This window comes from Chaetodon trifascialis, chromosome 10 (assembly GCF_039877785.1).
Source record: "Chaetodon trifascialis isolate fChaTrf1 chromosome 10, fChaTrf1.hap1, whole genome shotgun sequence".
In the NCBI taxonomy this organism is placed as follows: Eukaryota; Metazoa; Chordata; class Actinopteri; order Chaetodontiformes; family Chaetodontidae; genus Chaetodon; species Chaetodon trifascialis.
The window spans coordinates 23,376,176-23,403,647 of record NC_092065.1 but is presented as its reverse complement, the minus strand read 5'-3'; the positions used below and the strand labels follow the sequence as shown (position 1 = coordinate 23,403,647).

General features: G+C 42.9%; 1 protein-coding gene across 1 annotated transcript in view; it reads right to left on the bottom strand.

Annotated features, from left to right (window-relative positions):
* The window catches only part of hipk3a (homeodomain interacting protein kinase 3a), a 32,599-nt gene extending 7,366 nt beyond the window's left edge, over positions 1–25,233 (bottom strand). Inside the window, exons 1-16 of the mRNA XM_070971865.1 lie at positions 24,846–25,233; positions 19,742–20,778; positions 19,256–19,447; positions 18,871–19,052; positions 9,124–9,247; positions 4,872–4,991; positions 4,239–4,325; positions 3,789–3,973; positions 3,425–3,590; positions 2,763–2,886; positions 2,421–2,515; positions 2,083–2,237; positions 1,637–1,798; positions 1,183–1,554; positions 813–974; positions 452–726 (exon numbers count right to left, since the gene is read on the bottom strand). Of these exons, the coding sequence (XP_070827966.1) occupies positions 452–726; positions 813–974; positions 1,183–1,554; positions 1,637–1,798; positions 2,083–2,237; positions 2,421–2,515; positions 2,763–2,886; positions 3,425–3,590; positions 3,789–3,973; positions 4,239–4,325; positions 4,872–4,991; positions 9,124–9,247; positions 18,871–19,052; positions 19,256–19,447; positions 19,742–20,776 (3,436 nt within the window). The 5' untranslated portion in view covers positions 20,777–20,778; positions 24,846–25,233. The remainder of the gene's footprint in view (positions 1–451; positions 727–812; positions 975–1,182; positions 1,555–1,636; positions 1,799–2,082; positions 2,238–2,420; positions 2,516–2,762; positions 2,887–3,424; positions 3,591–3,788; positions 3,974–4,238; positions 4,326–4,871; positions 4,992–9,123; positions 9,248–18,870; positions 19,053–19,255; positions 19,448–19,741; positions 20,779–24,845) is intronic.
* Between the last annotated feature and the right edge of the window lie 2,239 nt (positions 25,234–27,472).

Here is a 27,472-nt window from a genome sequence, read left to right as displayed (position 1 = left end):
ACATTCCTCAAAGAAAACAGCTTTTTGATGGAGGAAAAGCAATAAAAGAGGACTCTCCAATGGATGCATCTTTGAGGTATCAGTACAACGTATCCAGTTCTCTGTTGGTGTCTCTTGATCACCTGTTAAAGCCTCTATGACCCACTAGGGGGTGGTAAGCCCCTACTGCTTCCATATGACCTGCAAAGCAGACACCGCCAAAGCACAGGTGACAGACCACATGACAGGTGGCAAGATGACACACATTTATGGGGAAAAAAACTTTTCTAGGTGTTAGTACACAAACAATATTTTTCCGAGGGCGTCAGTGTCTCTTAGCTTGTAATGAAAGAAACACGCTCCTTTTCTTCTGGAACATGAAATCCATCATGCGTATAAGAAGCCTTGCAGTACATAGACATACAAACAAAAACATATGCTCCCTATTGGAAAGGTAAACATCTCCACTGACCCGTTCTCTGGACACGCTCCTCTGTCCCTTGAGTGTTGTTGTTCTGCACTCTCATTGGTGGAACCACCATTGTCCTGACGCCACGGGGACTCCTGCCCTGCACTGCAGGGGAAGGCAGTGGTGCTACCATGGCAGCCAACGGTGGGTAGTTGTTGTGGTTACTGTTGTCAAGGTAACGGTAGGTGTTGTTGCCGTGCGGGGAGGTTGACGTGTCAGACGTGGGGGAGCCTTCCACTGTGTCACAGCCACTCTCATGGCCATCGTCCTCGGACATGCTGAACACAGAGGAGAGATAACACATTAGGACGACTGGACACAGGAGTGTATGTCTCCTTGTGGACATCATCGCTTCTTCATCTACCTGTTAGGTCTCTTGCATGGTGAGAGGGAGGGGCTGGACTGGAGTGAGTTGGAGGCAAAAGAACTGGTGCTCAGGCTGCTGTCGGGGCTGCTGAGGGAACACACTCGCTCCATGGACACACTGGTGTTTCTGCACGCCTCACACACACACTCCTCTTTACACCTATGGACAGAAAAATGCAGGTTAGCCTTACTGAGGCTCAAGCCATGTTTAAATGTCATGTTAGTAGAATGAACTTAAGTAGATCACATGGAAGTTTTAGATTTGAACACAAACAGGTGCTCGGACTTTTCACTAACGCTCAGCATTACAATGAGTTCGTCTGCATATCTGTCGGTGGAACATTTCCTTTATCTCTGACGTCACTCACTCGCTCAGACGACACCTCTGAGGGTCTTCATCATCCCCCTCATCCTCTCCATCAGTCAATTCACTATGGATGCTGATCACACTGGGAGCAGGGCTTGGTGTGTCACCCATCAGAACCGCCACATCTCGCTGTTGTTGACTGGACAGATCCAACTGGCTGCTACCATTTGGTGCCACCCCTTTGAAGCAGCTCAGCTCCTCTTCTACATCATCTTCCTCTTCATCTGTGTTTTGAACTTCCGGTTGCCTGGTTTCCACCAGAGGCACCTCCCTCTGAGGCTGCTCCCTTTGTGCCACCGCCTGTCCAACAACATCTGCTATCTTGGGGGTCCGGCATGCTGATATGTGGATGTTGTTGAGGTGGGACAGGTTCCTGTTAACAGAACAGTTGACATGTTAGCTATAAATAAAGTGGCAGAAAGGTTTAACTTCAAAGGTTAGGAGCAAAGTCTCACCTGTTGTGACTGTGTCTGTTCCTTTTATTGGCTGGCTGGGGCCACACAACATGGGCTATGCCAATGTTGATTGGCTGATGGGCAGAGAGGGCTGACATCTGATTAGTCAGGAGAGGCTGTTGCATCACTGAACTATAGTGGCTGCTGTGGGGACGCACCTTCCTGTTAAAAGGTAATGCAGGAGAAACATAATGCAGCCTTACACTTTGAGTAAAAATATGCAACAGGAATCAATTACATGCTATGCTCCGATAAAAGCAAATAAAGCTGTAAAAATACATAACAAGAACTTTGAAATAATAGTACAGAACTTTATATGTGAGGTCCTGCTTCTCAATGCTGAGTCGAATCCATTACTGCATGTACTCACTGAATGTAAAACAATTTTTACAACCAGTGGAAGTCTTAAAACAGGGAACTTTCCAGACTCGGTTTGGATGACTCACCCCCAGTCGCCGATCCTCTGTGCGCCGCCTGTGGTGTCGTTGGTAAGGGAGGATGGAGGTGGTGGAGGGGGGTGAGAGGGGGGAGGACCCACTGGAGTCATCTGCTGCCAGGCTGCTGGGACAAGGAGCTGTTGCCCCCGGCTGGACCAGGCTTGCTACAGGGACAGGGAAATCAGGGATGTTACGCAATCATCCATTGCTCCCCATAGCTCTGACCTGGGTTAACTGCCCCACAGGAATGATGCTGGGGTCAGAGGTTATGTTAGGGACTCAAGAGAGTGCTCTATTCCAACAAGCTACACACCTATGGAGAATCTATGTCTGGGTCTGTGTCTTACCTGAGCAATTACACCAGGCCTCACTGGTAAGGGCTGTATGGGAGGGGCCTGAGTTACCATGGGAACAGAATACCCTGCTGGCTGGTTAAGGTTACCTTTAAGAAAACAAAAGCAAAAAACAAAGCAGCTGTCATGCACCTCAAAAAGGTTATGACTAAATTCAGTAGCTTTTTGGTAAAGCAGTTAAGCCACTTTATACTGGAACAGAATGAGTAATGTCTTCCATTATGCTGCCTTAACACTGTAAAACATTTTAAAAAGGCAATCCCTGTATTAAGATTACTCAGATTACTAACAAAAACCCCTTATGTAATCATTGTAAGCAGTGTGCAGCCTACATACCTTGCATGTTGGGAGGACAAAGAAGAAGGGCAGGTGGAAACGAGTCACTGCACCCAAACTGACCATTCCCAGTTGCTAGAGCTATCCCATGATGCAACACAGACGGAGCCGACTGGGTTATAGTCTGGATTAGAAGGGAGTACAAGGAGGGAGTGGCAGAGAAGATGGTAGAATGAAAGAGACAGAGACAGAGCGGCAGACGGGGACGATAATATAGAGGAGAAAAGGGAAAATACGGGCATTTACTCTTGAGCACACTGATTCAAAGTGTCACATGTAACAAACAACCAGTAGTCTGAGACAATGTTATAGCACCGTCTCTCCTGAAGAGGGCAACAATAGGTCAACGGCACCAACACAAAGCACAGAAATATTACATAACCAAAGATTAGGCATGTTTATAGGCATTTCTGTTCTGACTGGAAGAAATTGGGTGTCACCAACAGACAATGTGTCGAGGCTTAATTTTCAACTGCAATCATCTAGTCACTGCCATGCTGAAAGGCACAGACTGAACAGGCACTGGCATTGTCTGCAAAATGAACTGACAAAATCAACATCTGTCACACTGATGTAAATGATTACTGGTGTTATGAAAAATAAAATATGGAGGTAAAACACGCCCTGGGCCCGTAAGACCACACACAGCTACAGTGTCTCACCTGAGTGTGGACTGGTATGTTGCTGTAGCCCAGAGGTAGGCCAGAAGAGGCAGGGGGGGCTACAGGAGGTCTCGAGAAATGAATGGTGTTCTGATTCAGAGCATCAAAAACTGCACTGGTGGGCCGACTGTGGCACATGTCCATGATGCGGAAAGATGACTGCACGCTGGAGGAGATCAGAGGAGTTGTAGGGGGTGAGGGGGCACGTTTGATGACTCGAGTTTCAGAGTACATTCAACAATTATGTGTTTATGCGTGTCTCTGTACTCTGCTAGTTACTACAGAGAAAAAAAACAAAACAGAAAACAAACAAGAGCGTGCCAGCCAACACATTTTGTGTCAATGGCAGTTGTAGCAGCCTTACTGGTTACTGTGTGGGAAGTCCAGCAGATGAGTCATGGTGAGGAAGGGGTGATTGAGGACACTGGAGGGAACAGTCCTGTCCTCAGCTGTGATCTGCAACATGCACTTCAGCAAAGACACAAACTCCCTCCTGTCAACCTTCTCTGCTTGCATGTCACTGTTGTCAGGACTCAGCACCAAGTTCACCTGATAGACGGAGACAATGAGACATGCAGAGAGAAGACATATGAGAAACACACAGGACAACTGTTTGTGTCACAATTAATAAAGAGACTGAGGTCAGCTGATTTCATTTAACAGCAATGTAACTAGGCTCGCCGTGTTTTGACATGTGATCATGGAGTTAAACATATTTAAAAGAGAACATTGCTGTGCTCTTGCACGTCTTTATGTTGGATTTGTTCAGCATGGTTTGAATGTGATTAAAGCCATTTGGGCGTGTTGGACTCACATGTGCTATGTCATCCAGACAGCTGAAGATGTACTTTCTGGCTTCTTTGGATTTAAGTCCCGTCTCTTTCTCATGCTCCTCTGTTGTCTGGAAGGACAGAAATATTAAGATTAAAAAAAATCTGTATGCAGGCACAGTGTGTTCAGATTTTTGTCTAAACACATTTTTGCATCTCTGTGTTGATAGCTACCGCGGGATTTGTCGTGTTTGAAAGGGGTCACAGTAGAGATAAAATACACACAGGCAGTGGGAACAAACATGCGTTTCCATGTGAATCCATGTGGTCAGAGTGTTAGGCAGTTGGCTGTTTGCCGGGAAGTACATGGACAGATAAATATTAGGCACACATTCATTTCAAATTATTTAGTCAGCTCAGCAGGTAGTCTAAACAGGGTTTCATATTTTCTAGAGCTTTCCTCAGGGCGTGCTGGCTTTGTCCTGTTTTGAAAAGTTTATGCAGCTATTTCCTATCGGGGATGTACTTCATGCTCTCCTTGCTGTGTGGACTTCCTCTTCAATTTCCAATGAATAGCTCCTGCTTTTTGTTGCTGATTGATTGAGTGTGTGTGCTTTGCATGTGGAAAAACATGCATGTTATGGGCATGTATGTTTGTGTGATTTGTGTATGGGTACTTTTAGTCTCCAGGAGGCGTAGGGAGAGTCGGACTCTTTGGAGAAGAAACGAGAGGTCTTGGTCCCTTTGTTGAGCAGCTGCTCAACTGGCAGGCCCTGAGTCTGGGAGATGTACCGGATCTGAGCAGACAGGAAAAAAAAAAAGAAATTGAAGTATAGTGAAACAACACAGGAAAGAAGTGACAGAAGACATGGGAAAATGTAGAAAAAGAGAAATGGCAGAAAAAAGAGAGAACAGACAGAAAATGGTTTACGTCACAACAACTTGGCTGAAAATATGATCATCAGCTTAAACACATTTCGCTCATTTTATCCAGTTACAGAAAATACTCTGAGTTCAGCTTTTGAATATTACATCAGCATCTTATCAGTGTGCAGGTACATTTAGCGGACGGTTTCACTGGTGCTGAGCTCATACCATGCAGGAGGTAAAGAAAATAAATGTGTTTTCTGTGAACAGAGAGAAAGCTCCTCAAGGGTGGTAAATGAGTGACATGAACTGGCTGAAATAAAAAACACACTGACGCAATGGTTGTTCAAACATGAAAAGGAAGTTTTTGAAAAACAACATGAGGCACGTAAGCTTATGCTACACTCTGTAACTTGCTTGTTATCTAACACGCCATGTTAAAATCCCTGCACTTCAACCTTCACTGCTCTGCCAAACAGACATAGATGGAGCACTTCATGTCCCAAGGCGGATGCAGCAAACAAGCCAAACACACACACAGAAGGGGGGGGGGGGGGGGGTCAGAGGCCACTGACATGGCAGAATGCAGCACAAATAAACAGTTTCATACACTGAAGATTCAGTTTATGATAGAAGAGTCTTTAAACCCTGCATTACTTATAGAAACGAAGTCCTACTGGTACTGACAAACATTTCATTCATGCTTAACCTACAGCGTCCTCTGAGGCCTCATGTCTTCAATATCCTGATTCGAACTTTAGATCACAGATTAAAAGGTCTGGGACCCTGATGTAAATCCCATGACCGGAGCCTGCGTCAAACCAGCGAAAACATCCAGAAAACACAATAATGAAGTCATTCTTAAAGAAAGGATCCTACAGTCTCCTAAAGGGATCCATTTAAGAATTAAAGGAGTGGTAGAATTGTGCAGAATTTACAGTGAATGCTACAGTGAACTGTAACTGTATCGCCATATTGGAATTGTATCTAAAAGTTTGCAACACAGCAACATCAAAATAATGGGAATCAGAGACTTGATTTAATGCCGTATTCACCTAAATGTACCGATGCTAGATGAGCTGGTCTCTGCGTTTCCACCATGTTTCCTTTCTGTGCAAAAAATGATCTGGAAAACGTGCCTCAGTCAACCTGGGTGTCTTCACTATATCAGCTATCATGTGCTATTGTCACAATATCAGAATACCAGTGTTTTAAGATGATACTCAATACTCAAAATTAATCTGCATACAGTGCTGGTAGAGAAAAACGTGCATGTGCAGAAATTGGAATACAGTGTATGTTGTGTTTTACCTTTAAGACGTGTAAACATCACATTTCCACGTACACAAAGAAAAACTGTGTGTCCTAGTCAGAGTTTAGATATGAAATGGTAGTGCACCACAGAGCCTCTTCTGTCAGGATGCTGACAGTGCTGTCAGCTGAACATTCAACTCACACCCGACGGACATAGAGGAGCTTGTACCAGCGTCAAAAGTGGGTTAGTCGACTTCATTGACAGTCTGTGCTGGAGCCGAGCGTGTCGAAGCAGCCAACAGACACGAGTTACACTGCTCGCGCTGCTCTCTGTTGCCTTTACCCTTCTCTACTTCCATAACTACATTTTGCGGTTAGGTCATTTTGAGACTCAGGTTGTTCCCAGCCTGCCACGTTCTGACCGTGCATTGCTCTATGGCAGGTAAAATATGAATGATTCAGAGGCAGCCCGAGGTCACAGTTGCCCCTTCCCTCACACTCGCAACTCCAAACTTTCTCACCCGACACAGGCAGTAAAATCTATTGCAGAGACAGAGTTTATTGTGGTCACCTTAAAAAAGATGATGCAACTGAGTCATGCAAATTGATTTCATGTTTCACTGGAGTTCCAAACATGGCCACCATATAAAACCACATGACCTGTGCTGGACTAAGTTGGACTGACAATGAAAATGAACTTCTACTGATAATATGTTGTTTTGTCATTATTTTTGATTTATTTTGCTTGATCTGAAGTTGTAAAATATATTCTGGTGTACTTCTGTAAAATTAGCCATCTGTAAATTTCCCACACATGTGGTGACTTTTTCCTCAGAATTGGTTGAGCTCTCGGGCCTGCCCCGTCTTGATCACCCCTCTAAAACTTCCAAGATACTTCAGGAATCCCGTGACCAATGGAAATCCTACAGTGATCCATTTACAGCCTGCATGTGTGCGTGCATGAGTGCACGTGCACGTGCACATGTCTACGGCCCAGAACAAACACACTGACTGGCCAGAGGGCACTGGACTGAGAACCTGCTGATGGTGCACTGAACGCTCACCACAGTGTGTGTGTTTGTGTGTGTGTACATGTCTACCATCAGGCTTATGTTTATAAATACATTTTGCTGTGTAGAGTGGAACTGCAGTGAGCCTTGGCATAGAACAGCATACTTTGGGGGGCTCAATGTGCACGAGTGAGGGTGCGAGTGTGTGTCCTGGCTTGGCCCAGTGGTGCACCAAAGCCAGGATAGCCCCAAATGTTTTTTTTGTTTTGTTTTGTTTTCCTCCAGGGCTGATAAAGGTTATCAGTAATCAAGGGAACAGATAACCCATATTTGGCACTGATATCCATTTGTCAAAAAAAATAAGAATCCTAGTGTGAACATTTGGAATAACCAGAGGTGGAATGTAACTATGAATGTAACTACATACATTTACTCAACTACTGTACTTAAATACAAATTTGAGGTACTTGTACTTTGAGTATTTCCATTTTATGCTACTTTTACTTCTACTCCACCACATTTTGGAGGGAAACATTGAACTTTTCACTCAATTTCTATGATAACTTTTGTTATAAATTATTTTTTACTATTACTATTTTGATGCTAATACTTTTGTACTTTAACCTTTTCAATGCAGGACTCAACTGTAAGTATATTTACACTGTGGTATTACTACTCAAATGAAAGATGAAGCATGTGTTTAATTTAATGCTGAAAAAGAGACACAGTAGCCTTGAGTGTTGATAGGCTATTACTTGTTAAGTGTAACCAATGAGACATTGCTGTGGGCGGGAGGGACCATTACAGACAGAGGGAGGCGGGTACATCAGAGTCTTATACTTAAACTTAAATTTTAAATTTAAGATTGCAATAATTGCAAAAAAGCTGAATATCAGATCCAATAATCAGTCAACCCCTACAACAGAGCTGTCCATCTCCAGCTCCATCAGCCACGATCTCTGACGACTGTCCACTGCAAGCTGCTGCAGGAGACACAAGTGACAACTCACCAACAAGACCCCTCAAAAAACAATCATGCATAAAACAGGGTCTCACCAAACAAGCTATCCATTCTTTAAAAAAAAATGGTAATGAGCAAGAATGTCTGGTGCTGGCGTGTACTAGGACTATGAAGTCCAACCAATTTCAAATATTTGGTTTGGCAAAAAAGGGCAAGATAAGAGAATTTTGCTGATATCCATAAAAGGTCAAATATAATTTCTCCAAACATTATAAACGACAATAGCATTTCTTCTCTTACACTGAAAACAAGACCGTCTTAATTCTGGTCTTCACAGAGTTGCCTACAGTCAAACACAGGGTAATCCCGTACTGGTCTGTGAATGTGGAGCGGGCCTTTTCCCATGCTCCCTATCCCTCGCTGGGGGACTCCGTTTAAAGTCCCAGTTGTGTAGTTTAGACCGCACAACGCCGTGGGAAGATAATCACACATATTGCCAAGAACAATTTCCTGATTCACTCAGCTCAGATTAGTATTAGGTGGATTTCATGCTGGATTTGTTGGACTTCGGTCATATGGCGAGAGAGAGATCAGGGAGCAACAACAAATAAAGGTTTAACTGTATAATGAACATACTGCTGAGTTTCAGCTACTGAGAAAGCAGAAAGCTAAGAATTATAAGCATTAAAAAGGTATTCCTAATTTCTTTCTGTTTATTTTGTCCTCTTCGCTCCCTCTCCCTTCGAGCGAGAGGGATACATCTTTAGGGTCTCTGCTGCCCCTCTTTGGAGTTTGTGTGCGTGTAGTTCTTGCTTGTGTGTGTGTCAGGAATGTTACCTGGTCGTACTCCAGCGCTCCCGGGTAGAGGGGCCAGCCCAAGAAGAGCTCAGCTATCACACAGCCCAGTGACCACATGTCTATGGCCTCAGAAAATGGCAGGCCCAAAATAATCTCAGGAGCCCTACAGAGAGAGGAAAGAGAGGCGGAGACGGTTACGCCTGCGAGTCGGTCACCATGAAAAATAAAAAAACTAATGAGACCTGTCGCAGCCCACAGGACTGTGATGTTCCTTTTATGGTATTTCAGCGTGCATTTTAAGCACCATATTAAAAAACTGTTGTGGGTGGCCATCATGGAACAGACAAAATGATCTCTAAAATGTCTTTGTCATACTTATCTTGTGGTTGACTTGTAACCCTGAGAAATAAGGGTCATTAGGTTGTCTAGGTCATACTGTATATCCTCTTGAGAACCGAGGAAAAAAAGTATCTTTCAATTTATTTTTTTTTTTTTGTGTGTGTGATTTCCTGCTTCTTTGGAACTAAAACAACAGCTCACAATTTAAAATTTTGTAAAAAAAAAATATTTTTAGTTTAGATTTTACAGCATGTCCACTGTAGTGGACTAACAGAACGATTTTACCATAACACAACGAAATCATAACAGGCTGACAAGACAACCAAAATGTCAACCCATTTTTCAAATGAAACTGAACATTTGGCCTGTATCTTTTGTTGAACTATTGAACAAAATCGACATTATTAAACATTCATAACATTGCTATTATTTTTCCGAACAAAAAGTTTAACTGAGCTCTGACTCCAATTTTATGATTCCTGACACGTTCATTAACAAGAAAATATATGACTACCATAGTTAAAAAAAAACAATATCTTAACAATATTTGTCTTATCTTTACTCTTTTCCTTGCATTTGCATTTTGCTGCAGTCTCCACGTTGTCTCAGCATGAAAACAAAGTTCCCCTCATCCCACCCAAACACATGAGATATCATTGGAAAGGCCAGGATGTCATCTACTGAGCACACCAGGACTTAGTAGGGTAGTTCAAATGAGTCAAATGATATAGACCAAAACCAAATGTCCACTACAGAGGACACAAACGAATCGGCTGGGTCTCAGGAGGATATGACCGTTGCAGGAAAGGTAGATGGGACCTCCGGAACTGGCATGTGTAATTACATCGTTGTTAAAATATCACCTTTGCCTCCTTGTGAAAACCTCAGACCGATAAATTCCACAAATTTCCACTCCTCATCTTATGGTTAAAGTTTTTCATTGTGAAAACCCTATTTTACCTCTTAATTTAATGCAACTTTAAGGACGTTTTTAAGGAGTTGAAAAATGAAGTTGGTCTTAAGAATACCACAAAGCACAGCACGTAACTGTCACTGCCAGAAATCCAGCTCTCTCCACGGTTTCCCTGCACTACACTCGCAGGTTTCTTTACTTAGGAATCTCAAATTGAACAATACATTCATATGACGTGCGTGCAGTGTTACCGTAACAAAGAACTAAATCTCTTCAAACGAATGGACTTTGTCACTTACACAATTCAAATTAGACTTATCTTGCAGCAGTAGTGTGAGGCAGCACAGGAAAACAAAGGACCATTAGACCTGGACCCAGCAGCTGAGCAACAGCGCTGCAAATAGCAACCACTGCTGTGACGACCACAGGGGAAATGACTGTTGCCAAGCAACAACCGGACACAAGACCATAATGTAACAGTATTACAGGGTGATAAATGGGGACATCACTCATCGTGTGTATGTGTGCATGACACTGAGCATGTGTGTGTTTCTATGTGTGCGTGTACGCATTTGTGTAGACACACAATTGCAAATGTCACATCTATCACATTTACAGCACAACTGACGCCTTTTGTCCTGGAAGAGGAAATTACACTTTACTATTTGCTATTGCCTTTTCAAGAGGAAGAAGAGGAAGATGTCCAGTTATGCAATTCCATAAAGAGCCTTGAGGAAGACTGCCTCAAACATTTTAGAGAGCGTGTGAACGCTTTGTTTGAAGCAGGGACGAGGACACTGATTGTGGCTTTCCTAGTTTTAAGTGCTATGATCAACAGAGGTGTATTTGCCCAGAGACAACCACGAGACCACACAAAAAAAACTTTGTCTGCATACAGAAACAGTCAAAACAGTGGAACACGGAAGAAGGCAGAGAAGAAGAAATACTACTAATCCACACTCATAACAAGCAAAGTAATGTAACAGTATAGGTAGACAAACTACAATAATACAATACAAAATAATCTGTCATTATAAAGTTAGGCATACACTTGTAATCACTTCTCTTAAACTGCTTTGAGTTCTGCTAAACTCATGCAGCACAAAGATCACGTAAGGCCGCGTTAGGCAACTGCTCGAGATTGCAAAAACCTCAAGTCCATTTATACAGACAAGAACAAGAGATGAGGACATTCTGGTTTTAACTGCACTTATCCACATAACCACGGCCTGCTGCTTAATGTCTGAGGTACAGATGAAAACAGAAAGGACCAAAAAGTTTTACAGTAACTTTTGACCGGTTTCACTGACGTTTGTTATTTTGTTGTGTGTTGACTTCATACTAATATTGGCTGGCCTGTCTCTCCAAGAGATGAACACATATTCTCCACAGACTGCACCAACACAGACTCGGGGTATAACGGTAGCTGTTCAATACAGGTCCATGACAAAAAATAAACACACACACACACACAGTGGGGGGAGAGGGGATTAAAGAAGGCACAAAAAAAATAAACGTGCGTTCGTGTTGTTGCTCCCGGCTATATTGCCAGACTGTTAAAAGCTGCAGCTATGGCCCCAGCTTTCCAGAGCTGTAACAGCTCATCACATAACACACGTTAAACACACCCACACACACACCCACAGGTGTTTGGCAGCCAGACCAGGTTCCAGAACTAACTAGTCACACTAGAGAGCAGCAGTTACAACAAGAATAAACACTACAGACCGTATAACAACACACACACGCAGCTGTGTACAGAGAACTGGGATAACAGATACACACTTCACGCACCTACAGTATCTATGAGTACAAAACGTGATGAAATGCGACTCCGTAAAGGATACGGATGCGCCGATCGGACGCTTTCATTCCGATACCTGGGCTGTCGTGTCAGCTTGACCTACATTTCATTTTCAGTCAATGAAAGTGACGCTGTTTTAAATCACTCTCGCCAAAGCCACCGCACAAAATACACTTCATTCAAACAGCGCAAAACAAAACTCACAGAAACATTCTTGGTTCGTCTTTTCACTGTTCCCCCAATCATCAGCAGCTCTGGATTGGCTGAAATAAACTCTGAGAGGCGAGAGAGGGGGGCAGACATAAGAACAGCAGCGAAAACGGCACGTCCAGCCAGAATATTTTCATATCTAAATTAAAATGATTTTCATCTGAAATTATGACTGGAGCTTGTTAAATATGTCGAATTACGCACATTTTTTCCGGTAAAAATAAAGAAATAAAAGACGTAATTTACAGGACAACGGGTTTTGTGACTCCTGGCCGTCACACAGTGCGTTCAGTGCAACTGCTGCTTTCTTTTTCCCCCAATCAAGCCATTTTCACAATCAGATATATGGATTTTTTACAATTTGAATAGAAATTTTAACTTCAGACTGGAATCATTCTTTAAGGCAACATCAGGGTTGTCTTAAACATTACTTTCCTTACTTTGTAACAACAAAATCTATCACCTGTATACATAAATATAAATTTACTTAATTATTATTTATTAAAATAAAGGTATCTGACGCTACACCAGCCCATTGTCTTTGGATCAATACCCAATCCTGTATTTTCAGCCAGTATCGGACCAATATTCAATATCGCTATCGGTGCATCTCTAGCACAGGACATATGACCCTGTAGGCAAAGCTGATCCATGATGCTTATATTTCAAACCCACCACACTGCATTACTAAGGCTTGATGTGTGAGACAGCAGATTAAGTTACATGAGTGTCAGCATGTATGTACAACAAGCAGAGAAAAAAAGATTGAAAGCAAAAACTGCCTGAAACACGCCGCTAGGAAATCAAACACAAGCGGGATGGGATTACTTTCTGTTACGTTTTCAAAGTGCTTGCACAAAGTTCTTTCACAAACGGAAATTAAATGTCCTAATTAATATGAGTGATCTCTGATTTTATTTTGGGGAATTAAAAAAAAGGTTTTGAATGACTAAACACATCCACCCATGTGACAGTTCCATGCAAAAGGCTGCTCAGACCCAAGAAAAAAAATGGGTGGAGGACTTGGCAACACAGTCATGGAGGCAAGAAAGCAACAAATACATAAATCAGTAAATGAATGAATAAAATAAAAGCCACAAGACCGTAATAAAAATTCAATTACGACTGGAGGAAACTTCACCAGTCTTAATAACTCTCAGGCTCAAACAAAGAGAACTACGACAATTTATAAGAAAAGCAATACCCCAGCTTATATTAAAGGAAAAGTAAAAACAGACCAACGCGTCTTAAATACTTATAAGAACGAAAGAAGAGAGAGAGAAGGGGATGGAAAGCCACGTTTCCTCATTTTAAACTGTGGCTCTGGACAACATCAGTTTCTCTTTTTTATATACCCACTGGTTTATACCACAGTAGCAACTACTCTGGGGTCTACATCAGGACCATAATTAAGCTGACTGGATACGTGCACGTGCATGAGCACATGCACAAACAAAGCAGGAAAGGCAGCAGCATTTTAGAAAGAGAAAAACACAAAGGCTAGGCAGGGACAGAAGTAACAACACGCGCTCTAATTATTTCTTTGAGCAGAAAAAACAGAGCCTGCAGGTCAGAAAAAGGTAATCTAGATACAAGTTTCAAGTAAATATACCACTTACTGGGAGTGATTATATATTATTCATGACGCATTACGTAAGAGTGTTTGCAGCAAGTGGGATCCACCGCCATTTGTGGCTTCTTCACTGACCATCAGAACAAACAGGGAGACACAACGTTAAGCCTCAAACACTGCTACATGTCTTTTCCACTGTTTTACTTCCCAAACCACTAAAAAGTCCCCGGTTGCGTCAAAACCACTTCTAGCCTTGTTTTTTGAAACTGTAGAGTGAAACTGACAGTCTGAGCCAGTCAGCGAAACTCATCAACATATGCTTTTTAGAGAGAAGGCCCAGGGCTATCTGTCGGAGCCTACTCAGGATTCAACTTTCCAGTTCTTTCCCAAGAGATTTTAGCAAAGATGAATATCTGATTCTACGTGAAACAGTTAACATGTACTATTGCAATGCAACTAGGAGCAAATGTAAAACTACACCTGTGACAAAGAAATCACACCTAGGTGAAGGAAGCCTAATACAACCTGCCCAAATCTGTAAGCATGCTAAAATGATAGCTATCTTTCCTTCCACCTGATCTGCTAAGCTGAATTATTCACATAGCCCAGTGCTCTATTTTCACTGTGGGAGGTGGTTTTATGTCACCAGCACCCACAGGACAGAGCAGTCACCTCACCAGGACCTGCTGTGTCATGCTACCATGGCAACTACCCATTAGAGCATGACAAGCATTGAAAAGCTTCTGCCAGAGACTTCTATCAACAGAGCTGTGCTGATAAAATCAGCAAAGCTCAAGTTCATATATTATGACCTGATAGTATTTTTCATTTAAACACAAAAATGCCTAAATGAGAGGAGTATAAAAGCAGACTATCTTGAATAAACATTCACTTGAGAAAACAGACAAAACAGGAGGATCCAGGGATCAAAACACCACCCTGCAATTACTGGACATGCTGCCGCCTGAGCCACAGACTCTCCAGTGAGTCAGAGGTATCAATACAAATCCAAACCAAAATCTGTGTGAACTGTTCAAAACCTAAAACTGCTGCCAAAAAACTATCTTTTCTTTGAATGACATCCTGAAATCTTGACAAAAAAGTATGTGCATAAAACATGTACAGCTACTCTTAAACATACTGGACTCACCATCAACCACTCATTAAAGATAACAGCATGCTACAGAATAATAATGGATGGGAATGAACCTCGAGGAGGAATCAACCTGAGACATGTAGCTCCAGCAGAGCTGCACACTAGCTCCCAACTCCTCCTGCTCAAAAGCAATAACTGAAACCATAAGCTGTTTTATATCGAAATGCATTCATTCAAATGAGTCCATTTGTTGATGAAAAATTAGATCGATAACACTGATGGGCAAAAAGCAGGACATATGCATACCCCTCATTAGCATTCATATTAATCATGATAATGTGGGATATACGTCTCATCAATGATTATTATGTGCTAAAGGCTAATGGTCCTATCCGTTTTGTATTTAGTAACTAGCATTTTGAGCAGGACTCATCCGATCTTCATTTAAATTATGGCCATGTATTACTCCACAAGGTACCCATGCTTGCAAACAACCCTTTAACAGCAAGAGAAAACATTAACATGTAAACCTGTATTTTTAATTTAGTTAACATTTTGATCTCAGAATGTTCCTGTACTGAGGCTGTTTACACAACCTCAATTTTACAGCCCCGTAGGGTTTTCTTTGTGCCTTTAAAAACTGACTTCTGCATCAAAGCCACACTGCTGGCAATGCTACTACCCTACGGTTCTGGAAAATCCAGGGAAAACCCCAGAAAAAAACAAAAAACAAAAACTGCTCCAACCCACTATGGTGAGACTAGCATTTCTTAACAGCTTCAATGTGGTAACAATGCAGTACAACCATTATGCAATATGAACACTGGAGACACTACATCCTGCAAAGCACCCTCCCGATAACCTGATGTAGAAACAAAATCACACACACACACACACACACACACACACCTCTCTTAGTCTGAGACTCAAATGACATAATCATATAGACAGAGCGGTGCAGAACAGAGTGCCGATGTCTCCCTGTGAACACAGATACTTACCAAACAAAACATACAGCCCCAGCAACACACAAAGTAAACTACAAATGTGTATATATGACCAGTTGCTATCATGGCTGAGCCAGTTCCCATACACCCAACCACACAGTGGAACGGAGGCAGTATGGGCAAAAAAGAAAGAGAGAGGGCAGAGGAATGGAAGTGTACCATTATAAGCCAAAAAAAGTTACTGTGAATGGACTCTCTGAATAACTTTTCAACCCAACGACCTGCTATTTTTTTGGGCAAAAGGCCAAAAGATCTGACTGAAATTGTTGGTCACAGCAAAATACAACCAGATGTCACAACTTCAGAGGATTTCAGGTCAATATAGCTTTGCGGCTACAGCAGGTAAAAATCTGGACACACCAAATTTCCATCCTCGGAGATCTTCTCTGTCATTTATTATTGATTAGATTAGATTAGATTAGATTTAGGATTACTTGTCCTTCTGCAGGGAAAGTTGTTTCCACCTTCCGTACAAGCTCAGAGTACATTCAAGCGGACAGGATACATCAAATTTACAAACAGATACATACATGAATCCCACACCAGACAGCCACTGCCACCACATTTCCAAACTTTCCATACACAAACACACAAACTCAAGCACATCACAGTCTGGATGTTTTGTTCACTTCTGTTATGGCAGTGGGAACATGTGAAGCGTGTTAGGGCACATTGTGTAACCTACATAAAGTACCCAGCATTGAAGCTGTTGCATGGACTGGGGGCACACATATGAGCACACCCAGAAACACACAGGAATGTCTGAATGTTTTTTCATGGATCTAAATGTGGGTTTTTACATACCACATTCTTCCCTGGTCTGCTGTGTCCTGAGTGACCTCCCTAAAATTCAGCGCCAGCCCATTTTAACTGCACTATGATCTCAGCCGCCGCTCAGAGACAAAACGCACACATGAACGCACACTCATATGCACTTAACCAGGTCAGCTACAGAGAAAAGCCCTTATGTTATGTAACAGCTATAGCTCCACTCTCCTACTCTTCAGATGGGGCTTGCTTTAGCAAAAACAGCAAAGTTGTAGGGTTAATGCTGGTAGTCTAGTGCTCTGAGGCTTGTCATTGTACATTTGGTCGAAAAGGCGTTTGCTTCAGGACAGGAGGCCCGCGCTTTTGTGTCCCAATTTACAGTATACACCATTAGCATATATTAGCGTTGAAATAAATGAGAAAATGTTGTGCCCCTTACACAACAACACAATCAGAAGTGCGTACCATGGAAAGGTGGGTGTGCACAGTGCATTAGCTGCAGACATACCCAGGCTCTCAAGAGCATTTGTCATAGATTGCACAACATTTGCAATAGTTTACCCGACCTGAAAAAACTTGCTGAAACTTGCTTGTAAGAGCGTTGGTGAGTGTAACTGCCAGTCAAGAAGCTGCCCAGTGGTTAATGGCTTGGAAATATTAAGCCTTGGAAACAAGTGTGGACATCATTAAATGTGTCACCTGCAACTAACACACATGCCAAGACCAAAATGAGTCACTGACAATTTAAAGTGTGTTTCAAACTACCAGGTTTGGATGCTGAACAGATATTCTACTTTGTACAATCTGCAGTTTTGTTTTATAACTACAGCAGGCCCCTTAATGTACTGCCTGGCATAATGTGACCTTACAGCTTGATTACTTAACGTAGTTCATTTACACCACAACGCGTCTTTTAGTTCACAATCATATCTGCCTTTCGTAAGAACTTTCTCCCTCTCAACATAGCTTACAATGCATGCCAAATATTTCATGATGCTGTTCCTCATATAAACATCTCAGTTCCTCTGCACGTTATGCAAGAGCAGCAGAGTTTAGGGCGTGACGCACTGAACACAGATCAGACATACATGCATGCAGGCATGGATCCAAGAATGCCTGAGTGCAGGAAAGAGCGAGGGGGCAGGGCAAAGAGAAAGAGAGCAGGCGAAACACAGAAAGGGGGAAAAGACTGTGCATGTCATGGAGCTCCCAGTGAGAGTGTGCAGGTTAATACAGAGCAATTCACATTACGTAAGAAGAAAGAAGGCCTAAACACATAAAGCTGGGGCAAGACTTTGCTAAGCCCTGTGGGAAACAAACAGAGACGCACACATAAACAAGCATTACCCATGGGACTACGTCAGATAACTTAGGCTGGCACATCATGAAAAATGACATGATATGACTTTATTATGTGCATGATCTTGCTAAAAAAACCTACCCCGTCGCTCTCATTTCTGAACATTCTGTACTATTTGAAAGAGGCTGACATTCCTGTTTTGAATTTTTTTTGGTTACTCTATTCAATTCAATTTATTTGTATAGCGCCAAATCGCAACAGAAGTTGTCTCAGGACACTTTCCATATAGAGCTGGTACAGACCAAGCTCTTTTATCTACAAAGAAACCAACAATTCTCTCACAAACTCTCACAACAAACCAGACTGTAAGTTAAAATGTGTCAGTGCTGGACTGACTTTTGGCTTCAGAACAACATTTGGCCCAAAACACTGCGCTTTCCCCTGGCAACACTCAGCAACGCAATTCCTCATTATCAACACAGCAACTGGGCAGTGAAAAATATCAGTGAACAATGCATCTATAGTCATTTCTACACTGACAAAAAAAGCCGGTCTAATGAATGTTCCTGATCACTGCAAATTATTTTTGTGGGAATTAAAAACAGCTTTGACAAGTAAAAGAGGAATGCTAACAAAACAAGTGTTAAAAAGTATGAATAAGCATTTCAGTCGGCTCACCGCTCGCTCGCTGCAGAATGACTCCCTTGCAGTGCTTTCAAGGTGTATGAGCAAAGAAAATACCCCGAAGCAAGGACGGTGAATGTGAAAGTCCTTACCTGTAGTATCTGGACTGCAGGTAAGTAGAGCAGACAGCCTTGGACACATGACTGGCTGAGCCAAAATCAATGACCTTAACTCTGTAGGGCTGTCTTGTGGGGTCCACCAGCATGATGTTCTCTGGCTTCAGGTCAGCATGGATCAAACCCAGAGACTTCAGCTTCTTTAAAGCTGTTGCAACCTGCAAAGAGTTACACAAATAAAGATATATTATGGTAAGTTTGAGATTATGGGCCCTATATTGGATAGGGACATGTCAAGCCTAAATAAAACATCTTAATCATCTCAAAATATCTTCTACGAGCACCTTTGGATCCTTGTGTGTGAGTACTGTATCTGCATATATGGGTTATCTGTGTATGCCTGCAACAGGTGTCGCTTTACCTGCAGCAGAATAGGCCTGATGATTTTGAGTGGCAATGGACTGAACTTGTTCTGTTTGAGGAAATCATAGAGGTTTTGCTCCAGCATCTCAAACACCAAGCAGGTGTGGCTGCGGTGCTGAAAGCACTCCAGAGCACGCACCACATTGTGCTCATCTGCATTCTCACTGCTCAACCGTGCCAGGATCTCCACCTGAGAGTTCGGAAAGATGGAACAACATGGGTTCAATGAAGGGGAAAAAAAAGGCATAACTTCAGTAAACAGACCATTTTTAGCATCCAGAAGGATCAAACGCAGTCTCTGTTGTAATTTAAAATGACAAAAGAAGCAGTGTTTCTGTTGCTGGCGGGATGCTCTAATAAAATTGCAGTTACAAGCCTCGGGGTCACCATAAAAACTGATTTTCAGTTAGTCCACGATTTCAACTAAGACATAGGCAACAATATATTTACTCTGTATGCACAACAAAAATACACAAATCCTCACCTCAATCTGTCCCTGACGTGCATAGGATGGGTGGTTCTTCAGTATTTTGACGGCCACCACTTCATTCGTTCCCCTCTTCCAGCACTTCACCACCTGACCAAAGGTGCCACGACCCAGAAACTCCAAGACCTCATAGCTGTTCTTCAAAGAGCACAGAACCTCATGCTGAACTAACTGATAGTCACCATCTCCTGAGCCACTTCTGGTCACTGTAGCTCCTGCCACTGCCTCGGTGCTGCCATTGGGCGCAATTTCGGTCCCATCCACCCCGACTCCCACGCCCGTAACCACATCAACCCTGCTGTGTTGAGTAGGGAGTGTCCCGCCACCCCCTACTCTGAGTGTGTCTGCATTGTTTCCTTTGCTGGTTTGCAACATAGCCACAGGGGGAGGAAGCGAAGGTAGAGAAGATGCCTCCTCCACTATCTGCATGGTTGCAATGCAGCCGTTCTCCCGCGGACGCTCTCCACCTTCACCTGCCTTTTGTTCACATCTCTGGGTGGCACCTGTGTCTAGAGGGTTGATGTATCCTCCTCTTGCTTGTGCTTTTCTGGTTCTGCCCTCTTCCCCCTCTGGTCTGATACAGGCCCTCCTCAGTATCCCGCAGTCCAGGCCTCCTCCTGATGGACTTCCACCACTGTCTCTGCCAAGCCTCACTTCCTGTGGGCCTCTGCTCTGGCTAAGAGACTCCTCGATCGCTGATGGACCTTCTCCTTGTCTCTCCCAGCTCTCCTCTCTCTGTAATCCTGCAGTCTGTAATGTCCACTCCTCCCTCTCTCCAAGATGTAGTCCCCTGTGCAGTCTTCCGGAATCAGCACCAGTTGAGGATGGGATAACGTTATTGGGATAGGCGATACCGTAGTTGACTCCAATCACATACGTCTTCGGCGGGGGTCGGTGCTGAAAGGCTCTGCTGGTGTTCTTACTACGGTGAGCTTCGTCTTTGTGTCTACTGGTACCACTGCTGCTGGTTCCTAAGGCACTTGTTTGAGCTGAGTGCAGGTGTGATGGGTAGACCAAGACTTGTGTGGCCATACCTTAAGAACAGAGATTAAAAAAAAACACATGTATCCATCAGTCAAGAGTATAGCAAAGACATTTTAGATACAAGTTTTTGGCCTTAAGGATTAGGTTTTGTCGACTTGTTTATTCAGCATGCTGAGATAGACTATGCAAGTGGTTCTCAAACAAGGGAGCACTGGGGGGATCCTTTTTCATTAGTTGCTTCTCATCATAGTTAAAGACTGATAGACAATGCAGGGTAGGGGCCAGGAAAGCTTTCAGCTTCTGAAGGGCAGCATTAAAGAAAAAGTTTGAGAACCACTGGCCTATGTCACTGTAAGAAAAACCAAAATTCTGTGTACAGAGAAGTGAAATGGTTAACAGCAAAACAGCACCTTTCTATTAACGTCCTCTGAAGAAAAGACTGCAGTCTAAATAAAGCCATCATAAAAGCTGCCAAAGCACATACACATCTATGTCACCTTTACTGGAAAGGGGAACTGGCCTACTGTAATGGGAGATGGGGGAAGCCCGTTGCATTTCTGGTCTGTCCCTGCACACTACACTGGTGGCTCAGTTTCACACAAAGTAGAACTGCAAAGCAAGCAGTATCCCAGGGGTAAATGACACATCATGAAGCATGACGAGCGTTCTGCAACTCAATGACATTTTTCAATTACACCTGTACACCTGATCCCACTGGTTAATAAACCTTTTGTCTGGAATGCTACACTGTCTAAACACTGTTTTATGCGCCATGCACATCAGTAGCAGGTATTGTTAGAAGCAACATCCCCAGTGCTGATCTGCTTTGAAAACAAAATCTGAGTTAATCAAATGCTGAAATTAATTCATCCAAGGGTGCCCTCTTTAGAGCTGTACTGCCTACTCTTTTAGTGTACTGCTTGTGTTGACGCTACAGTTCAGGTGCTGATTGAATTTACTTTCAAAATAGCAAAAAGAATGGAGCTTCATATTTCATTATTCGTGTAATTCATAAAATGTTCCATGATATGAAAATTGGCGGTTATCATACCATGTACATTTGAATTCGACCATATTAGTATCATCGAAAAATAGTTCAAGTTTACATGAAGTATCATGTTTGTCAGCAGGGCTGGGCGGTATGACTGTATATACCATGCAACGGTAGAAATGTGTTGATGACACTGCACGGGGTGTAGCTGCTTCAGACTCTCCTATGCTTGCCTGTATATTACTTTCCACTCTTTCATTGACATTGTGGATACATCCAAATACATGTAGTATCAACATCAACGCAAAAACAGTCAACGCACTCGCCACCTCTCACATAAACCAGAGTATTTCCAAGATTTCAGAGTATTTTGAGAACGTGTCTGACACAGGCAAATGTGCTGCATGTGGAAAAGGGAAACGCTGGACAACGTCCTGACCTAATTCTGCGGACACTGTCCAGAGTTCACATGAGAAAACATCTCCAGTGCCTCTGCAATATATTCAGAGCAGGCAGCTCGAAGTAGCAATCCAGCTGCCTTGCAAGGCCACATGATTGGGGCTGCAGGACTGCTTACCACATTCTCACGTGACCTGAGAGCATCAGCTGGTGGCGATAGTGAAAGAATGTCAGTTTTACTGTTTTGAGAGTTTTGTTTTTCAATTCAAATGTTGAGGCAGTTATTTTTGTTTGTATGAAAGTTGCAAATAAAAGTAGAAAATGATAAAATGTGATAACATATGGTACGGTAATGTTTATCTTAAACCATTTCTTAATCAAATTCACAGAACAATTAATATACCGTTTTCATGATATAAGATAATAGAGTGTTAGTTCAATCAAAACAATGCTGCTGTTTTTGTTACTTTAGGGGTCACTGTAGCTGATAATAATAATAAGAAGAATTGTATATATATGTGATATTTTCTGAGGGAGTGATAGAACCGTGAAAATCTCTTACCATTGCAACCCTAAAGACAAATTTTTGCCTATATTAAAAGTTTTCAACCATATCAGTACATCTACTTTTGAATGACTCATATCTGACATCTGAGTTTACGCTTGAAACAACCCACATGCAAAATGAGTAATGTTCAGATGCCTGCCTATCTTTCGAACACAGTCAAATCATTATCTGCATGGACAAATGAGACAGAATTATCCATTCTTGTAACCCTCAGTACATCTCTAGGAATACTGCTCACCTTCTCTGGAAGTCAACACAAAAAAAGAACAGATACTGCAACTGATTACAATGACCAGAAATCTCCAGATCTGTGCACTCATATTAAAGTTGCATTGACAAATATCTGATTTGTGCTGCTTTTAACACCATGTGTCCTGTAAATGTTTCCCTAACCTGAGCTAAAAATAAGTGTTTATTCAACTGCTAACACATTCAATACTTTCCATCAGTCTCACATGTCTGCATGTCTACAAAAACAAGTATATTCTGTTTAACTGTTGATACTAAATGAAGTATACATGACAGTTTATCAAACTATTTTCCAATTTGAAACACTATTTTAAATTTTCTTTTGACCTTTTCAAATGAATGTTCCTCTCCTTGCAGCAGGCCATGACACCATGATAGCAGGCAGAGGGCCAGGCCTCTGACACTCAGGTGATTCCAGTTTTAAGGCTACATTACAAGTTACGTGAACACACTCATAAGGCTGGTTGTCTTATATACAAAGATTTCTTTGACAAGAAAGGCCTTCTGAGAGCCGGTGGCCTTCATAACTACTGAAGCTGTCACACACAGGCTCAGACAGGCAGAGGGGTGTGCCTTTACGTCAACATGATAATACATCACACTTCACTTCTTTGTACCACGTACACTGCAGATGGAAATTAACAACCACCGTTACGATCAAACTTTACTTTCAGCCAAAGAAAAACATATGGACTTCACTCTGATCAGAACAATACTACTGGTACTGAAAGTGCAAAACTGAGCTGACTGCTGTACTGATGAATAAATTAGTTCTTTTTGTCAGAACTTCAAGCAAATCAGGGGTTGTCATTAAAACTGCTTCAGCCAAAAACGTTTTCCAGAAAGATAGCAGCACTGTGCCATTGCTAAGTAGAGATGTAAACTGTATGCACGGTTGAAAACTACTTTCTTCATTCACCACCGACAGCTGCAAGTCTGGCACATGCTAATAACTTGATGTTGGTGCAAATGACTAAAGTTAGCATAAGAACTACTCCATATGGCAGGTGTGGTGCAAATAGTCCACCCTGTGTATACTTGCCAAGGTGCCATACCCATCAGTCTTTGAGAGACACTGGCACAGACACAGCTGTAATGCCTCCTACGTAGCCTGATATCCCACAGGGCGACAAGATCTAAGCCTGAAATGGAGAGCCATGACACAGAGGTGTGTGTGTGTGTGTGTGTGTGTGTGTGTGTGTGTGTGTGTGTGTGTGTGTGTGTGTGTGTGTGTGTTGTTAAAGAATGCCAGCTGTACACGCAGTTTGTTACTGATCAATCTAGGAGACAGTTATCGTGTGTGTGTGTGTGTGTGTGTGTGTGTGTGTGTGTGTGTGTGTGTGTGTGTGTGTGTGTGTGTGTGCGCGCGCGCGCGCACGCGCCCGTTTGGGGGAAGGGCAACACCACACTAGACACCTGTTGAAACTTATGTTGTAACGCTAAGTGATCGACGGCTTAAAAATGGGTGTGTTACACTATGTGGGATTGTGATAGTTTAGCAAAATTTATCTTTAATAACCAAACTGGCTAATTTATAATTTCTGTAGTGCAAGTGTTGCGCGTTTTATTGAGTTTTTTTTTCCCCTAACACACTCAATTCCCGTATGTTTTATAATATATTTTCAAGGTAACATCAACGTTTTACAAAAGACAGCTCAAGAAACAAAATACAAACAGGAGCATGTTCGCAACAGACCCTTGAACAACTATTATTCGTCCTTTGCAACTAATTAGCTCTCGCTGCTAACCGTAACACTGTCTGTCAAAGGGAACTCACTCAAGTTGGCTAGCTTAACAGTTAGCAAACAAGCTAGCGATGAGATCTTTCAACGTGAAAACGATACGATACACAAACACGGCCGTCACACCGAAAATATATTTCACAGCCAGTTTAAGAAAAGACGACTTACCTTCAGCAAGACCTGTGAATTATATCACCCAGAGCGTCAAAGAACAAGCTAGCAACGAGGACCCGCACCACAGTCAAATCCTGCAACGATGCTGCTGCTGCTGCCATCTTGTTCAACGACGAGGAGAGGAGAGACCGAGCGACTTTTCACACATTTGAAGCTTAAAATAACACAAATAACTAGCTATCACGAAAGCAAGCCATGACGATGGTTTCCACAGCCGTCTCAGGTTTCGCCGAGCGTTGCTCTTGTCTCTATTCAGGACAAGGATTTCTGTTTCTAAACTTTTGCATGCTAATACGCCGCGTCCCCGACACAGATAGCTGCTGGCTGCTAGCTGTTGCTGCTGGTTCGGTAGCTTGTTGCTTCCCCGCATGTGTGGAATGTTGGGGAGGGGAGGAGGTAGAGGGAGGGACGGGGGAGAGAGAGAGAGAGAGAGAGAGAGAGAGAGAGAGAGAGAGAGAGAGAGAGAGAGAGAGAGAGAGAGAGAGAGAGAGTGTCCACATGTCACACTGACTGCTGAGCAAAAACATTTGACTTCCGTGATATTTTACTCATTTAGATACATTTAGATGTTATATTTATGACGTTATCTTATGCTGAACTTTATTCATATCCATTTGCAGAGCTCCTTCTAAAGCTGTCTATGTATATCCAGTGGTTAAACTAGAAAACATCTTATCATACCCTCAAATATCAACCCAGCAAAGTGAGCTGCTGCCCAGGGTCCCATGTCCACTGCATGTCAGGTGGCTTTGTTAATTTGATTTTTGTTAGTTCATGAGGAAATAATGCAACATCAACTGAAGAGGGCCCTGCAATGTTACCTAACACTGCTGCTTAGTGGAGCTGTCGTCAACTCAGGAGGATCCAAACCCAAGACATGCACAGAAAGAGGTTTATTGCAGCAGAGTTTACTCTTCTGATGGTGGGATATGGGATCCTGTGGCAGGCTGGGCAAGGTGATGAAGGAGTGTGGCTGGGCATGAGCAGGGAAAGAAGGGAAGTGTGGCTGGCAGGGGTTAGCTTGCAAACTATGAGCGGATGGCAGGCAAGCAGGACAAAAGGCAGGTGGGAAGATGATACACCAAGGCTGAGACAATGATCTGGCAACAAGTGGGATTAGGGCTGCGGTAGATATACAGATGAGTTGATGGGGGGCAGGTGTGCAGGATGACCAGAGCCAGGAGACTGAGGAAGGTAGACCATGCCCACACCAACATACACAAACAGAACAGGGAGACAGGTGGGAGCATTGGAAACACAGGGAAGTGGAAACATAAGAAAATACTGGGGGATCTGCTGGGGTATGGCCACAGATGTGGGTAAACATAGAAGGGGCCAATCTGGAAGCCCATGACAAAGGCTGAGCTGAGGCTGGAGGTCAGGAAGAGCAGCCAGCATCAGAAGATTAGGCCACAGTTTGATGCAGACTGCTGGATAAGCATATGGCATCTGAAGTTCAGTGGTTGGAATGCAGAACAAGAGCCTAGCAGATGAAGAGCAGGGCCAATGGTGGTAATTGACGGCTGAGGGTCGGGGCAGGATTCAGAATATAGGCAGACTGCTGGAGTGCTGAGCAGAAGGCGGGCAGGGTCTGGTTGGGCATTGACAAAGATGGCTGACTGATGAACTGGGAAATCTGGTTGTATGTTGGTGGAGATGGCTGACTGGAAGTCTGTCTGAGGTGTGGCTGGCAGGAAATAATCCACCGAGGTTGAGACAGTAGTCTGGCGATGAGTGGAAGTAGAGCAGAGGTAGATATACTGCAGGCAGATGAGCTGATAGGAGGCAGGCGTGTAGGCTGGGAGGGGTGACGAGCCTCTTGCAAGCATTTGTGCAGAATTAGCAGAGCCAGGAGATTTAAGAAGGTAGACCACACCCATGCCAACACAAGCACAGACAGAGTCACAGATGTTACTAATATTAAAAAAGGCTCCATTCTGTTAAAAAACAGTCATCCTCAAATTTATTGTTTACACCTATGCTTTACCTACTGTGTCAAAATGTCATCTGTGAAACATGGCTATTCAATTTAAGTCTCTAATGCAGAAAGAAGTTAGGAAGGGACAGTCCTGCCCTTGAACCAGGCATTGCCCTCAGAGCTGCAGCTGGCACCTGGTTCTCGCATTTAACTGCCCACTGACTGGGTGAAATGCAGGATTTTCAGCATTAACCAGTAGAGGACCTTCCTCTCATGCGGCTTATAATACCACTGTCAATAATTCACTTCTTCAAATTCAATAACTCCTTAAAAACAAGTGACCCGCCCGCCTCCTGAACAAGCGTCTAAGAGGAGAGAGTTGCTATTGTCAGCTGGTCATCAATTATTGTTTTAATCAAAGACAAAAAGTACATTTAATTACACACACATCTCAGATGCAAGCAAACATAATAATCAGGACTAAACGTGTCAGCAGAACAAGACTGTAATCAAATGTAATAATGTATTTCATTCTCATTTGATGTCTGTCTTCTTCATCCTGTCTCATCCTTTTGTTGCACTTATTGTTTAAATTGTGTTTTTTTTTTTTTTTTACAGATGTGTTCAAACACATAAGAAATCAAACTGTACAGTCAAGCCTTCATCTATATGCCATGTGACTGCTAATAAAACTGGGTAATTT